This window comes from Aristolochia californica, unplaced genomic scaffold, assembly GCF_029961685.1.
Source record: "Aristolochia californica isolate CCGP_79_NKW_82.1479 unplaced genomic scaffold, dmAriCali1.0.hap1 SCAF_12, whole genome shotgun sequence".
In the NCBI taxonomy this organism is placed as follows: Eukaryota; Viridiplantae; Streptophyta; class Magnoliopsida; order Piperales; family Aristolochiaceae; genus Aristolochia; species Aristolochia californica.
In genome coordinates, this window is record NW_027181793.1 from 2,425,738 (window position 1) to 2,441,844 (window position 16,107).

At 35.7% G+C, this 16,107-nt stretch overlaps 1 protein-coding gene across 1 annotated transcript; it reads right to left on the minus strand.

Moving 5' to 3' along the window:
* Positions 1–3,487: 3,487 nt before the first annotated feature.
* Positions 3,488–6,900, minus strand: LOC137945314 (ras-related protein RABA2a). Its single transcript, XM_068791152.1, has 2 exons — positions 6,582–6,900; positions 3,488–4,235 (listed from the first exon to the last, which is right to left on the minus strand). Exons 1-2 carry the CDS (start codon positions 6,744–6,746, stop codon positions 3,756–3,758), a joined length of 645 nt encoding a protein of 214 aa, XP_068647253.1. The 5' UTR covers positions 6,747–6,900; the 3' UTR covers positions 3,488–3,755.
* Between the last annotated feature and the right edge of the window lie 9,207 nt (positions 6,901–16,107).

Here is a 16,107-nt window from a genome sequence, read left to right on the forward strand (position 1 = left end):
GAAAATCACCTTGTTACTCCGTCCATTCTCCTTCTGGTCTTTGGCATCAACGTCTCGAGCATCTTTCAAATAAAGTATTTGTTCCGTTTCCCTTTTTAAATAAAAACTCTTATAGTACAGACAATTGCATGATTTACCTTTTAGCTAAACAGACTAGATTGTCATTTTCTTTGAATAAAATTTCTAGCAAATCATATTTTGAAATGTTGCATGTTGATATTTGGGGGAGTTACCAAATTGCATCTATTTCTAAAGCTCAATATTTTCTCACTATAGTTGATAACTTTACTAGATGTACATTGTTTATTTGCTGAACCACAAATCTAAAACTCAGACTCACCTGAATAATTTTATTAGTATGGTAGAAACCCAATTCTCTTCCAAAGTTGTGCGTAGTGATAATGGCTCTGAATTCCCTTGAGACATATTACTTATCCAAAGGTATTATCCAACAAACAAGTTGTGTTAATACTCCACAACAAAATGGGCTAGCCGAATGTAGACATAGACACATGCTAAACATGGCACCAACCTTTTTTTTTAAAGCCCATCTTCCTATAAGTTTTTGGAGAGATGCCATTTTAACTGCTATTTATCTCATAAATTGAACATCTACACTAATTTTGCAAGGTAAAACACCTTATGAACAATTGTTTAATACTATACCTAATTACTCACAGTTAAAAGTATTTGGATGTTTATGTTTTGCCTCTACTTATGCCCACAAGCCATCCAAATTTGATTCACATGCAACCCATTGCATTTTTCTTGGGTACCCTTATGGGTAATAGGGATATAGAGTATATGATCTTGAACTTCATAGAGTGTTTGTGTCCCGAGATATTAAATTCTTTGAAAAATAATTCCTATTTCTATAAATTTTTTCTACCAATGAGAGTCCCATGATTGCGCCTCCCATAGACTCCATTTTTTTATGATGATCTTATCCCTTGTACACCTACTCACTCAAAAAGTCATAAAATTGCAAGTGTTGATAATTCTCCTTCCTTCCACATACCTTCTCCCACTCCACCACCTGCTCGTCGCCTATCCACCACCAAACGACCCACCTTCCTCCAAAAATATCATGTGAAAACGACCCTACTGTCACAACCTGGACAATCATCTACCTCCAGCGTGGTCACAAAATCAAGTACACCATATGAACTCTCTCAAGTTCTTTCTTATGCCCAATTATCCACCTCTCATGAAGTTTTTGCCAACTCATTAACCATCACCAAAGAACCAACTAGTTTCTTACAGGCAATGAGGGATCCGAAGTGGCATAAAGCTATGCATGATGAAATTCAAGCAGACTCCAAGATAACCGCACATGGACTCTCATGTCTCTTCCACCTGGCAAGAAACCCATTGGATGTGAATGGGTATACAAAGTGAAACTCAAATTTGATGGAACCATCAAATGTTACAAAGCCTGTTTGGTCGCCAAAGGCTATAACAAGATTGAGGGACTTGATTATAAAAAGACAATTGCCCCAGTCGCCAAATTGGTTACTGTACTACTTAGTGTTTCTACTATTCAAGGATGTTATCTTCACCAATATGACGTCAACAATGCGTTCTTACATGGTGATCTTGATGAAGATGTGTACATGTCCTAACCTCCAAGATTCGGAAGAAAGGGAGAGACTTAAACTCAATAAGTCGTTATACGGCTTGAAACAAGCTTCTAAACAGTGGTTTTTGAAGCTTTCAACATCCCTAAAGACTGTTGGTTTTCACCAATCAAAGGTAAACTATTTATTATTCGTGTAATCCAACAAAGGAAGTTTTATGGTAATACTTGTGTATGTTGATGACTTGATTTTGGCTGGTAATAATCTACAACATATTGAAGATGTGAAATAGTTATTATGCGAACAATTCAAACTTAAAGATCTTGGTTAACTCAGATACTTCTTGCGCATAAAAGTAGCAAAATCTTCAAAGGGGATTTCTCTCTCCCAAAGGAAATATACTTTGGAGATATTAAAAGATGTTCGATTTCTAGGAGCCAAACCTACAAGGTTCTCGATGGAACAAAACTTGTATCTTACACTATCCGATGGAGACCTCCTAGATGATCCTTCATCATATAAGCGTCTTGTGGGAAGATTGATCTACTTGACCATTACAAGACCAAATTTGGTCTACACCGTTTATGTTTTAAGCCAATTTATGGAGAAACCGCGAACACCACATCTTGAAGCAGCGCATAGAATCCTTGTATACTTGAAATAAACTCCAGGACAGGGTATTCTTCTATCCTCCATAAATGTACTCCAATTAAATGCATTTTGTGATGTAGATTGGGCTCGATGCAAAGACACAAGAAGGTCAATAACAGGGTATTGATATTTCTTGGACAATCACCCATCTCTTGGAAAACAAAGAAGCAAACGAACAGTGGCTCGATCAATTACAGAGGCAGAATATCGTTTTATGGCTACCACATATTGTGAAATCACATAGTTGAAGAATGTTTTGAAGGACTTGGAAATCAAACATAATCACCTGGTCATGCTATACTGTGACAACCAAACTGCTCTACATATTGCCTCTAATCCGATCTTTCATAAGCGAACCAAACACATCGAAATTGATTATCACTTAATTCGTGAAAAGATTCAAGCAGGTTTGATTAAGATAACACACATACGAACCAACAACCAAACTGCAGACTCACTAAGGCGTTGAGTTCGTCTTAATTTAATGCATTACTCGATAAGTTGAATATCATTAATATACACTCCAACTTGATGGGGGAGTGTTGGAGATAAACTTGAGACGAAAATCTCAAAAGATCCTACAAATAACAATTGAAGATAAATATCATCACCAAGATGATAATCCTTTTTTATTCGATTTGATTTACAAATGTATGTATAAATATGTAATCTTGTTACATAATAAACATTGGAACACAGAAATCTATTATGTTTCACTTCTTGGCTTTGTTGTTGTTGTTGATTGCCGAACAATGGAGAATGAATCAATTTATTTTGTAACACGTCTTGCTCTGAGCTACTTATTTTCCATTTTTTCTCTCACGATTGTTTTTAGTATATCTTAGTAGAGGAGGTCCTCATCAGACTCCCAATTTTTTTCAAGATCTAGAGGTCTGAAGTTTTTGCCTGGAATAAAGTCAGATTCGGGTCTATTAAATGGACTCTGCATAAAAGTTATTAATAGACAAGTTTTGTTTGTTAGAATAATAAAGGATGTTGTATCGATTTAAATAATTTTAAATTTAAGTAAAAATGGTTCTTTATATGAACTGGATGCTATAGGAAAATTGTCACCACCAAACTTCTAAAAATTAATCAGGATAGGTAAAAATGGTACATTTAAGAAATTTCGTTTTGAATAAACCAAATTAGGTCGAGCATCACAGGATGGAATGTAGACGAGGAAGAACCTGTCTAGTTCCAGGGCAGACTTCTACTGGAAAACCACTACACTATTCTTTGTTTTTTTCTTATTTAAACATGGAAAAGAAACAAGGCACCAATCAAAGTTACAGGCTATTGCCTACTTTGTTTAGATTTCTCAAGAATTTCTGTATCTATTTTCCGACAAAACTTGAGAAGAATACAATAGAATACTGAAGAACATTTTGGAAACAATTCATACAAATACACCGGATAAATGGTGAAGTGCAAAGCAACTCAGGACACAATCACTACTTAAAGCACAACAAACAAGAGACTGCTGCAAAAAAGGACATGAGGCAGAAACTCATCACCTGAAATTTATCACGACGAACAGCAAGGCTTCTTCCCGTTAGACTCTGCTGCTGCAAGCGCTATTGTCTTTCCTTCTTTTATGCTAGCTGGTGCTGGATCCTCAGATGACAGAGACTTCTTACTGATGATCCTATATATCTCACCGAGGATTGTTTGGAAAGCCTTCTCCACATTGATTGCTTCAAGGGCAGAGGTCTCTATGAATGATAGACCTTCCTTCTCAGCATAACTTTGGGCGTCCTCAGTGGCAACGGCACGTAGATGTTTGAGATCTGTCTTGTTGCCGATAAGCATGATGACTATGTTGGAGTCAGCATGGTCTCGAAGCTCCTTGAGCCACCTGCTCACATTCTCAAATGTTGTCGGCTTTGTCACATCATACACTATTAGGGCTCCAAGTGCTCCTCGATAATAGGCACTCGTTATAGCCCGGTATCTCTCCTGACCAGCTGTGTCCCATATCTGTGCTTTTATAATCTTTCCCTCAACCTGAGAAATATTAATTTGGGAAAGAAGAAAGATAAATATTGCTTAGCAACAATTTCATAAATGGGTAAAGTAACACACATTATCTTCTTGTTAATTGTTTTCAACTGTATAGGTTCTGATCCCAGAGATAGGGATGACATATATACCATACAAGATCTAGTCATACTACTAGATCCAACAAGAATCTGCAATTGTAAAGTGTAAACTGGCTTTTGCCTCACTGGTGTGAAGCAGAAATTCATACATTTTGTTTTAGAGAAATAAACAGAAATATAATATATTGATAAACAAGTCGTGCAATAAACCTCATGGGTATGAAAAATGCCACATGAAAAAAAACTTACATATATCTATACTTCAAATAAACAAAAAAGATGAAAGATTTTGCACTAACATTAAGGCAGTGAATGGAAAGCCCTCCTGATTACAAAACCCAGCTCAATGAACTACTAGCATGTATCTATACTTCAAATAAACAAAAAAGATGAAAGATTTTGCACTAACATTAAGGCAGTGAATGGAAAGCCCTCCTGATTACAAAACCCAGCTCAATGAACTAATAGCTCACACTTTATTGCTATCTGCCCAGTTCATCCATTTGACCATGAACAATGCAATTAAGTTTAGATGCTCATCAGGTTTTGGAACACTGCCTGCTGATTAAAAATCAAACTACAACATATGATGTTTATACTGACAACAAACCACAGCCCAATTGCACAGTAATTGTTTGAGAGGTACTTTATTCCAACTGCAGTAAGTGGCTTTATAGCTTTTCCTGCTTCTTTAACAAAATTATCACCATTCAAAAAATAATAAAAAAATTAAAGCATCACGTTCAAGGTCCTTCAGGAATAATTAAAATGAATCCTCGTCAAAAGTCTTTATGCAGCTCATCCGTTTCTTACTAATGTGGAAGCTTCAGTGACACAGTGAGTTGCCTCCTGACTTCTCCTTAGCCTTGACTAGAAACATCTGGATGCATTTGCATCGGGCATATTTGAATATAAATGTAATTCTTTTTAGATACAAATATAAATGTAACTTAGAAGCTCAGAAGGTGCAGTTCTCAGGCAATAATTCTTTATTGAATCTTTTAAAGAAAAAAATGTTGAATTTTGAAGGCGGTTAACCACCAATATATTGTTAACAACCAATAAGTGACAAAGCTGAAAAAAGTTAAAGATGTCATAAAATTGAAACAGGGAATAACATTCAACAATAGGCAGCTTAAAATCTATTGTAGTCATAATAATAACAATAATGATAATAATAATAATAGTAATAATAGTAATAATAATAATAATAATAATAATTAACCACGAAATAAAGAGTTTAATTTAGCTCCTGCTGACTTTGAAGGATGACTTGTTTGGTGTCCAGGACATTTCTGTTTACTACATGTATGACCACACCTTGAGTGAGCAACAACAGGCTACCTGTGTAAGGTGTATTTGTTTGCATTCATGAATGCAGTGCCCAGCGTCACCAAAAGAGTTATCTCTAACTTCAGCTACCTGGCTGGTGCTAATATCAGGTTCACCAAATGAGTGACCAATCCACTGAGAAAGGGCTGCTTGCCCTATTCAGAACTGTTATATCACTAGCATACTAATCTATTCTATGAAACAGATCTAAACTAACTATTTCATTTCTTTTTCATGAACAAAAAAAACGAAAGAAAGCAGTTTACACCACAGAGCAGCTATTGAATTCGTACAGAGCCATGAGATACCTTTTCCCTGATTCTCCATCTTTTATTGAAGACATTAGAATCAAACATTTAGCTCAATGACGATTACACTAAAAATGAGAAGTTCAATTTCGATATGTATGTTATCATGAACTGTTTTGACAAATTTAAAGTGAACGCCAGTGAAATGCAGTCCACACCTATCCCCATCTCAACTAAAACCCGAGGATCTGTAAGATCCAGTATGAATTAGGCAGATCCCAATAAGTAGAGATCTCTGCACCAATCCCACAAATGCCAAGAGACAACCACAAAACACAAAAGCATGGTGAAGCAAAAGAGACACAAGTCCAATTGCATTTCGCCAACCATTAAACAAGGATCTGGAGAGAATCACCAAACGAAACCTTATGAATCAAAGAATAAGAGCTTCACTTTGAAAGTGCAAAACCGTTATGAATGTGACCCCTCAATCAAAATGCTCCAAAAAGTTATACAACAAAAGTAACCAGACGAGCATAAAAGGCAACGGGATAGAACCAACAAGGCATCTACGATATGTGTGCGCTACTAAGAAATGGGAACAAGAAAAACAATATTACTCCATGTAACTCCATTATAAGAAAACTAAAGGAAAAAACAAAAGGTCGAACCTGAACAGTTCTAGTGGCGAATTCGACACCGATAGTGGATTTGGATTCAAGACAGAACTCATTCCGAGTGAATCTCGAAAGCAGGTTGGACTTGCCAACGCCAGAGTCGCCGATCAGTACCACCTTGAAGAGATAGTCGTATTCCTCATCCGGTCTCCTCGCCATCTCTTCCTCCCTAACAGAATCCGAGCAGATCGGGATCGATCGTGTCGGATCGAGGCCGAAACTCCGATACCCTCACTTCCGGTTTCTCTCTCGCTCTGATGTTTTCCGCTCCCGCAGGTCTCTCAGATTCACTCCGCTTTTACGTGCTCCCTCGTCTCTGGGATCTTTCTTCGCTGCTACTAGTACCAGGACTGGTCTTAGAGAAAGAAGAGAGAGAGAGAATTGTGTGACTGAAATACCCCTAATCTTTTATAAAATTTATCTGCCGCTCCTGCTCTAAGCGGTGATAATGAGGGGTGCAGATTGGTCGGGTTTGGGATGAGATTTTATAAACCCAAAACTACCCCTAAAACTAATTGTGTTTGGAACCATAGAAAAGAAAAGAAAATAAAATAAAATAAAAATTTGGCTATTATTATTTAAAAAAATAATTATTTAAAAAAAGAATTTGATCATTATCTCATTTTTACTAACTGTTTTTTGGGAATAATAATGGTCAAATCTTTTTTTTTTTTTCTAGGGGTTCCAAACAGACCCGTAGGTTTGACACTTTTTTGGTGTTCATTGAATTGCAAACATCTTCGCAGGGAAATGAGAGAAAACTGGAAGAGATTTAAGACGGCAGTATCTCCCTAGAAGGGATGAAATCGAGAGTATACCGTCGATCTATCATTTCGCTGTAGAGAAGAATACAGTATTTGTAGGAAAGGATTGGGAGACACAGAATTGGAAGTATAATTGCATAAAATGACCTTCAATCGCCAAAAACTATGATCTCCAATTCGAGTTCTCTTCTCATATATCAAACAATTGGCATCTGTCAATTGTCGTTACTTTGGAGGTTTATTCTTCTGTTCTTCTTTAAATATGCTACCCTTGTACGTTTTCTCATTATTTTGTTACTTTGCAATGCACTAGACAATTCTTTCTGCGTAGTTTCCGTTTATTTTGTGCATTTTCTCTGTTTGTCTAATATGTTTGGTTTTACAAGGTTTGAACAAGATTTAGTCATTTATAATCCAAAATTAAGTTGCTACATCTATTCCCGTGGTGCTTGTACTTTAAAATTGAATCCACTGATCAATAACCTAAAGGTATCTATAACAATACATCTAAAAGGTCCAAATTACAAAACCTGCCGGATACTTGGGACTTGTGGTCAACAACAACTTAGTGCTAGCACATAGTCCCATAAGGAATTTTTAGCACTCACTACCAATCAACTTATCTAGGTCTTGATTGATTTGCAGCACATTAAGGATTACTTTTTTTTTATTTAAACCCAAAGCCTCTTTAATTGAGTAGACATGAAAATAACATAGCACAATAAAAGCAAACCTAATCCTACATGATTCTACAACAATTATTAACAACTAAACTTAATCTCAAATGAATGATTTCAAAGTATATGCTCAACGAGATTTGTAAAACTTGATATTTAGAGTTTTAAAAGTTGTAGGATGGTTGATATAATATGATAGACTTATAAACAACCAAATATTAAATACAAATCAAATGATTTAAGATAAACTTAATCAAGTTTAACACATAAAATACTAAATTCATACTCAATTTTAAATTCACATGCTTGAATACTCAAATATTTTGAAATACTTCATTGTTTTGTTACAAATGAAATGATTCAAAAATAATAATACACTTATGATGCAAGGAGATCTTCATTTTTCACTATAGCAGGCTTATTAAGCATTATAGGGCATAATATCATTCATATAGACACAATGGTCTAAAAACTAGCTTCTTAAGAGTCGTTTATCCATGAAAAAGAATGCCATTTTGAAAAAGTCAGTCACATCGATTGTAAAATATTTGAAAAAATAATGTAAAATCATTATTTGAGCTACTAAACACAATCGTAGACCACTTCTAAATTATGATGATCTATGCTGGCCGGATCAAATTTGAGAAGCACTTCCCACATTTTATCTTCGATCAAGTTGTTTGGTTAGTAAGGCTCTTGGCAGTTAATCCTTCTGACTTGCTTCTTTCACATTTCTTAAAGATGACTAATCTACAAGCTGAATGAGCACTTATAGTGCCTTTTCTCTTTCATGTCGTTTGGACAAAGTTTGTCCTATTAGTTGGTCTTCTTTGTTATTCCTTCTTTCATTCCAGCCTATATTGGTTGGGGAAGTTTAGTTGGTCAGATTTTTCTATTTATTTCCCTTCTTTATGCCTTTGTGTGCTTTGCCCATTTAGTCATCTAAGTGGATGATTGCATATAGAATTTTTTCTTTGTCCTGCCGTTTAGTCGAGTAACTAGTGAAAAATCGACCCTCACTGCTTCTTTGGACAAGCTAGTTTTATGCATGTATTAGTTGGTCATGCATAACCATTGGATGTGTGTGCTACCAATTTTATTTATTTATTTTTTCCCAAAATTGCTCATTTAATTTTTATAATTAGTTCTAAAGTGTTTATTATCATCAAAACTAACTTCATGGGGATCATATGACCAACAATCTCCTCCCTTTTTATGATGATAAACACTCATTGAACAATAAAAGATGTAGTTGCTAATGAGTATTTAATGGATGCATGAATGTGCAAACTCCCCCGAGTTTGCTCCCTCCAAGTCCAATATCTGTTTTTTGTTTTGTACTTCTTTGAGTTGCTCCCTGTGTATGAAATTTTCGAAATTTTTAAGTGAATTGAGCTAACTCCCTACGTCTGAAATTTTCAAAACTTTTAAGTGAATTGAGCTAAGATTTATTGTTGCTTTGTGTTGGAATATTTTCTCGTCTTTTTGATATCATCAAAATTATAGAATGCAAAGGAGATGAAAAGAGAGCTTTGTGTTTCATAAAAAAATATTGTATACGTGGCTTTCAATTCAAAGCAATCAAATAGGCCATGGGACAATCATGGGTCAATGGAGATATCCCAAGCCATTTTTTCTATTTTTTTTGGGTGTTCATTAGGTATTGTGGGTGTGCATGTATGAGATGTGATTCTAGCTTCCTTGTTCTCATTTGATAGGAATTCATGTCAGAGAAGTCAATTTTTATTGGGGAGAAGAAATGGCTATCTTTATCTAGAGGGTCTCTTAGTGGGGGTCTACCTTAAATGTTGTTCCTATCTCCTTCTCATTCATAGGACTCTCTATGACTTCTTCATGAATCTTCTTGTTACAAGAAGATTGTGTGCCTTAATCTTTATAAATGATCTCTTCTCTTTAAAATTATCTAAGCCATTTGCTTCATTCTGATTCTTTTGGCAAAGGACGTTACTAGGAGATCAATTTCTTGAATTTCAAGGGAAGTCCCTTTGTGTGGACTCACCTTACCATGTTGTTGAAAGTAATCTTACTCCTTCTCTTGGTTGACATTGGGCCCCTTATCATCTACAACTATTTTCTCCTATTGTCCTCTTGCTTCTTATTCAATCAGCACTCTTAGAAGATAAGAAGTAGAATGGTATACTTTTAATTCTTGTTATGTTTTAATTACTTTTTCCAGCCCTTAGATTTAAGGGAAGCTATGTAATATTTTAGTTTAAGCTATTATATAAGACACAAGAGGCTTAACGTTGGAATTGAACTTTAACCTTTCTTTGTTGGCCCAGGTGGCTTCTCAAGAGGAGGGTGAATTGAGATATTTAAATTAAAATTTACTTGTACATGTGATTAAAAAGTCATGCATAAAAGTAATTAAAAGAAAAGAACAACATGCACACACCACAACGACAAATAGATTTTTGGTTATTGATATTCCCCTAGTGATAGTCACTGCTAAAAAATCCTTGCTTGGACAAATTCCACTATTAAGCTCTAATACTAGGAAAATTACAAAAGAGATTCCAGCTACCCACATGTAGCTCATTACATGATTTTACACAATGCCAATCTCCCCAAGAGATTGCTACTAGATTCTTGCTCTAGCTAGGCCTTTCTACCTAAATTAACAGGTTCTAGATGAACCTTTTCACAAATACATAAAAAACAAAGAGAAAAAATACACAATTACTTGGAGAGATGCTTCTCCTTGAGAGATTCAAGTTGGCTCTTGTTTTTAGCTCGTTGAGAAATGATCAAAGAGCTTGTACTATGTTGAATGCTAGGATGATTGAAAGAGAATAATGGTTTTTCAGAGTATGTGCCTCTCTCTCTTTCTTTATAAAGCACTTTTGATAGGAATTTGCAAGATAAAGGATTGTGGCTTAAAGATAAGCTAATAAATGCTCATTCACTCCTGTACTCACGATTTGGTGGGGGTATTTATATCTTCCCCAAATCAAACTAGCTATTATTCGCCCATTTGAAAAAAATAAGTACTTCTATTGATCGATCGTAATGATCACTTTTCTGTTAGACAGTGACTTATTGATTGATGGACTGATCGATCAATATGTTACCATTGGTCCATGTTGAAGATCAAATATGGAAGAGTCTTACATGACTCTCATAATAGGAAGCCTTATAGAGACAAAATTATTATGGAATGAGGTCTCACAGAAGAGTTTCAGTTTAAAGGTGCTTTAGTTATATTAGTCTTCTATTTATGCTGAGTTATTTAATTATGCTAGGACTCATCTTTAAGTGTTAGAGTTTGGGTGTAATTGGGATAAGGGTAGTTTAATTGTAATTGGACTTTACTACTTTCCTCTATGATAAATAGAGGTTCATGTACTCTGATTACATCAAGTCAATGAAGTTTTTCTCTTTTCCATAAATTCAACATGGTATCAAAGCAAGTTCTGTGAGTTGACTCAATCAACCCACAGAGATAATGTGATCATTTTCTAATCTATTATCTCTAGCAGTTTAGGTTCGTATCTATTTTTTTCTCTTTTCAAACCCTATACCCGTTGTTTGCTTTACGTTTTCACCTCTATACTAAGCCTTTAATATTGCATATTATATATTGCCAGAGTTTTATTCTAAGAATCATCTTCTTCTCTATTTTGTTTACTACTGCTCGATGGATGACTACTTGGTGGATGATCAACATGATGACCAATCTATCAAATTTTTTACTCTATCTTTGCTGCCTTGGCATTTTGGTTTATGGATTTGGTTTCTAGTACTATATTCATCTTGAATTTAATCTGTCAGAAGAGAGTCTCTATTTTTCCGCTTCGATTACTGTTTTTAATCCGAGTTCTCTACTATCTTCTGACTGCTATCTTTCGAAGATAGAATTGTATCTTCCTATTGTCAAAATCTTTCGGTTGGTTTACTGAGCTAGTTCTGATCCCGCGTTGTTCGGTAGCCAGTGCTACGGGGAAAATGATAGCATATTTCTCGATTATAGCAACTATCTTGGTTCGACTCTTTGTTGCTATTAGTTTATTTTCAGAAGATCATTCGAGATCAACTCTGTCTAGCTGTCATCGTGCCATATTAAAACCCCGAAAGCCACAAACATCAAGGCTTTCACAATAATCCAAATATTGAAGGAAGATGTCGGATTGACGTCGACAGCAAATACAACAACTAGATTTATTTTTCATTGCTGGTTTCGGAAACTCTTGCTGGTTCGAATAAGTCCAACACAATTATTTTTGGTAAAAAAGTCTTTGTTAATCCGTTGCTGCGATGCTAATCATCTGAAAATATTTTTGTTGTCTCACGCATCGTGGGGATGAAGGAGACGTTGATTAAGCATGGTTCGTCGTATTTTTAGCATTGTGAGATATTTTCTCCATTGCTATTGCCAATTGATTTCCGGAAACTCCTATGGTCTCCTCTAGTAATTTTCTTGCTGATTAATCTGCTGAACCTACTTGATAAGATCTTATTTCTATTGTTTATGCTATTTTTTTGGAAATCATAGAGCTGTCTCATCCGCTCATCCCACTCTGCTCGACAATCACCAGAACCACTTCGAAAGGATGAAGACACTGGTCCAGCCTACCGGGTTCTATTTCGGACTTGTCTGCCATCATTAGTTCATTACCGGCAATCCTCTCTATTCGCTGATTGATTCCCATTGCCGTTGCTAAAGAAGACGACTTTATTGAGTCAATTTTCTGTCTCGGTCCGCTGGATTATTTCCTCTGCCATGAACTCTTTTTTCGCTGAGTTATTTGCTCTCATCGATTGTTGACATCTTCCAAAAATACTTGCCTGAGCGGATGGTCACAACGATGTCTCTCTACAATCATCGGTGCCGTGAGGAAGAAGACGCATTGCTACCGATTTAATTTTTCCTAAGTTTAGGAAAAATTAAACGAGCACTAGTTCTGCTCGAGTCTCGGACCGGGCCCATCCGAGTTCACCCAACGATGGTTTTGCTAACCCGAGGATCACTTGCTGCTATTTTACCAAGTGAACCCGGGTCAACGTGACTCGGCCCACTTATTTTTTTCCTCGGTTATACGGGTCCAGGTCCGGGTCACAAGGTTTATACCTATTTTTTTGCGACTAGGCTATATTGGTCTGATATCTTACTCGATACTCTATCTCTGGCTGGATTATTATCTTGGATTATTACTCGATTCCAACATACTATTTGGTGCAACTTCCTTATTTCTTGATGGACTCACTGTGAATTATTTCATGTGTCCTTACTACTCTTATTGATTTCTATTATTTACCTATTATCCGCTACTATACAACTGCACATGTGTTACATGTTATTTGGGCATTGACCCATTTTCTGCTACTGCTGTTGTGTCTCTTTAATTGAGATTTTATTTCTGAAGAAGAACTCCTTGGTTGCTTGCCTTGGGTTCATTATTTGTTGACTGTTGTCAGCATTGGTTCGTCTGATGCGGAACTTGAAATGACACAATAGGAGCGATGGGTCTTCTTCCTCACGGCGCCGATGATTGCAGAGAGACATCATTTACCCATCTTATCTTCCTTTTTACCTATTACCCTTTGGCAATCTTTCTCCTACCATTCACTTACCCTTACTGGCCAACCATTTTAAAGCATTGCTTTGGTTTGTCCCTTTTATTTAGATATATGGATGTTTTAAGTCCATTGAGACTTTTCATATGTATCCATGGGTCTTTTATTGCTGTCTTGTGAATGACAAGCATTACCCACTTTAGTGATTATTATCACTATATTTGTTTGAAATCCTTTGAGTTTGGTTTCGACTTATATTTCATGACCCATTTCTACCCTTTGAGAGTTGGTACCTAGTGTCGTACATATACTTGGGACACCGTGATGGGGAGTTTATTACTACATCTATATTATTTGGTTCAAGCTGGGATCACTGCCACTACCTCCCAGTTTGAGGAGGAGAAGTACAAGAAGTACAAGAAAGAGGTACTTTATTCTATATGTTGTGGTAATTTTTATGTGACCCAAATATTCAAGAAAGGGGGAGCACAAAAGGCAAAGTTTTTGCATCTATGAAGAATTGTATTTGTAAAGATTTTTTTTTCAGCAAAAGAAAATTGAAGACCAAAAATCATTTTCATTGCGAGCTGAAGTTATAAACTCCAGCTTGAGGGCGAGTGTCGAAGATCAAGTATGGAAGAGTCTTACATGACTCTCACAATAAGAAGTCTTACAGAGCCAAAATTATTATGGAAGGAGGTCTCACAGAAGAGTTTCAGTTTAAAGTTGTTTTAGTTATGTTAGTCTTTTATTTATGTTCAGTTATTTAATTATGCTAGGACTTATCTTTAAGTGTTAGAGTTTGGGTGTAATTGGGACCAGGGTAGTTTAATTGTAATTGGACTCTACTATTTTCCTATATTATAAATAGGGGTTCATGTACTCTAATTACATAAAGTCAATGAACTTTTTCTCTTTTCTATAAATTCAACAGTCCAAACAAGTCAAGTTGATTGATCATGAACAATGGATGATCAATCAATCGAGATTCTCACTGGCTTTATAATTTAAGTATGATCGATCAGTGCATTTTCTTATGGTCGATCATTTTTGAAGTCCCTTATTGGCAAGATTCTAACCGATCGATCAATCAAGTGGGATGATTAATCATTCCATGAAAATTTTGCTTGCCTGGATAGTAATGATCAATCAATCCAAGTAGGACGATCGATCATGCATTATAGTATGAAATGACCATGTCCTGGATGCTTGATCAAATTATGGTTGCTCGATCATACTTTATATTTATGGCTTGCACAATTCTGGGTGATCGATCATTCCAATGCCAGTTTAAAAATGAAGAATTTTTAAAGCATGAGAATTTTTCTCTAAGTTCTCTAAAATGTTTCTAAATGATGTTTATGATGATCCTAAATATGCCTATATGCAATTTATAACCTGAAGCTCCGATTTCACAAATGTACTTAAAGAATAAGAAGTTTGGCATGCTCTCTTACAAAAATTGACTGAGTTTAGATGTTTGTCTATAATGCTTGAACTTGAGTCTTCTCGTTGTCTTCTTCCTTGTTGGTGTTTCTTCAAGAGACATTCTTTAATTGTGCTTGAGGTATTGAATTTGGATTTAATGCTTTAGACCTTAAGATGCTCTTGAAGGTGAAGTATCTGAAATACTTAGATTTTCAAGTTATTAGGTTAATTAAGTTTTGTTATCATCGAAAGCAATGTGGGAGTCAATCTAAAGTCAACAATCACCCCCTTTTTAATGATGAAAAAATATAACTTGGAAAAAAAAAATTACACTTCCCTAAGGGTTGGAGTTAAGTAAATGATACAATTCTATCATAAGTTCCTCTTTAATCTTTACATAGTTTGTTTTAATCCTTTTATGCGTAATTTTGTGAGTGCCTAGGTCGTTTGATCCAAGTTCCCTAATTTCTCTTTTTGTCATACTCAAAAGATGGTTAAATGAAATGCATAGAATAGAACAAAAAGTGGTCAAAGGCCATATAATAAAGATGTTTTCAATTCTTTACAAAATGATGTGTACAAGTATAAAATTTAGTACATACAAGTATATGATTAAAAATATTTACACTGGGAGTCAAAAAAAGATGGGTGGATCCTAGGTCAACTAAGTTGGTGGCGAGAGTCGACTGAGGATGCTATCGAGGAGATGCTCAATTCTTTGTCATCATGCCTTCAATCGTCTAGAATGGATAGAACTGATACCTGAGTAGCTCTAACATCATCCATGACAAATTCTAGAGCAGAGAGCCAATCGGTGGATGACAAGTCGTATTCTTCTGTTCTTCTCATCTTTGTGAATTCAAATTGATCCGTTGGAGGCTCTGAACTATGCTCATCTCCGGAAGCGGTAGGCTGCATGGTAGATTCCTTCGATATCTTTTCCTTCTGTATCCACTGTCCTCGCCATTTGGTGAACCCAAATTTTCCAAATTTTATTTCTCCAATGGACATCTTCTTTTTCATGTCCAATAGGTCTACTCCATTATGAATAAGGATGACTGTGATCTCCTGAGTGAATGGTAGACTTTCTGTCCTTGAGTTAACAACAATCTTGGC

Bases quoted from the DNA above. Each gene is read 5' to 3' on its own strand.
- LOC137945314 (XM_068791152.1), bottom strand. From the start codon at position 6,746: ATGGCGAGGAGACCGGATGAGGAATACGACTATCTCTTCAAGGTGGTA. The intron at 4,236-6,581 runs GTTCGACCTTTT...AATATTTCTCAG, and splicing joins TCGCCACTAGAACTGTTCAG to GTTGAGGGAAAGATTATAAA.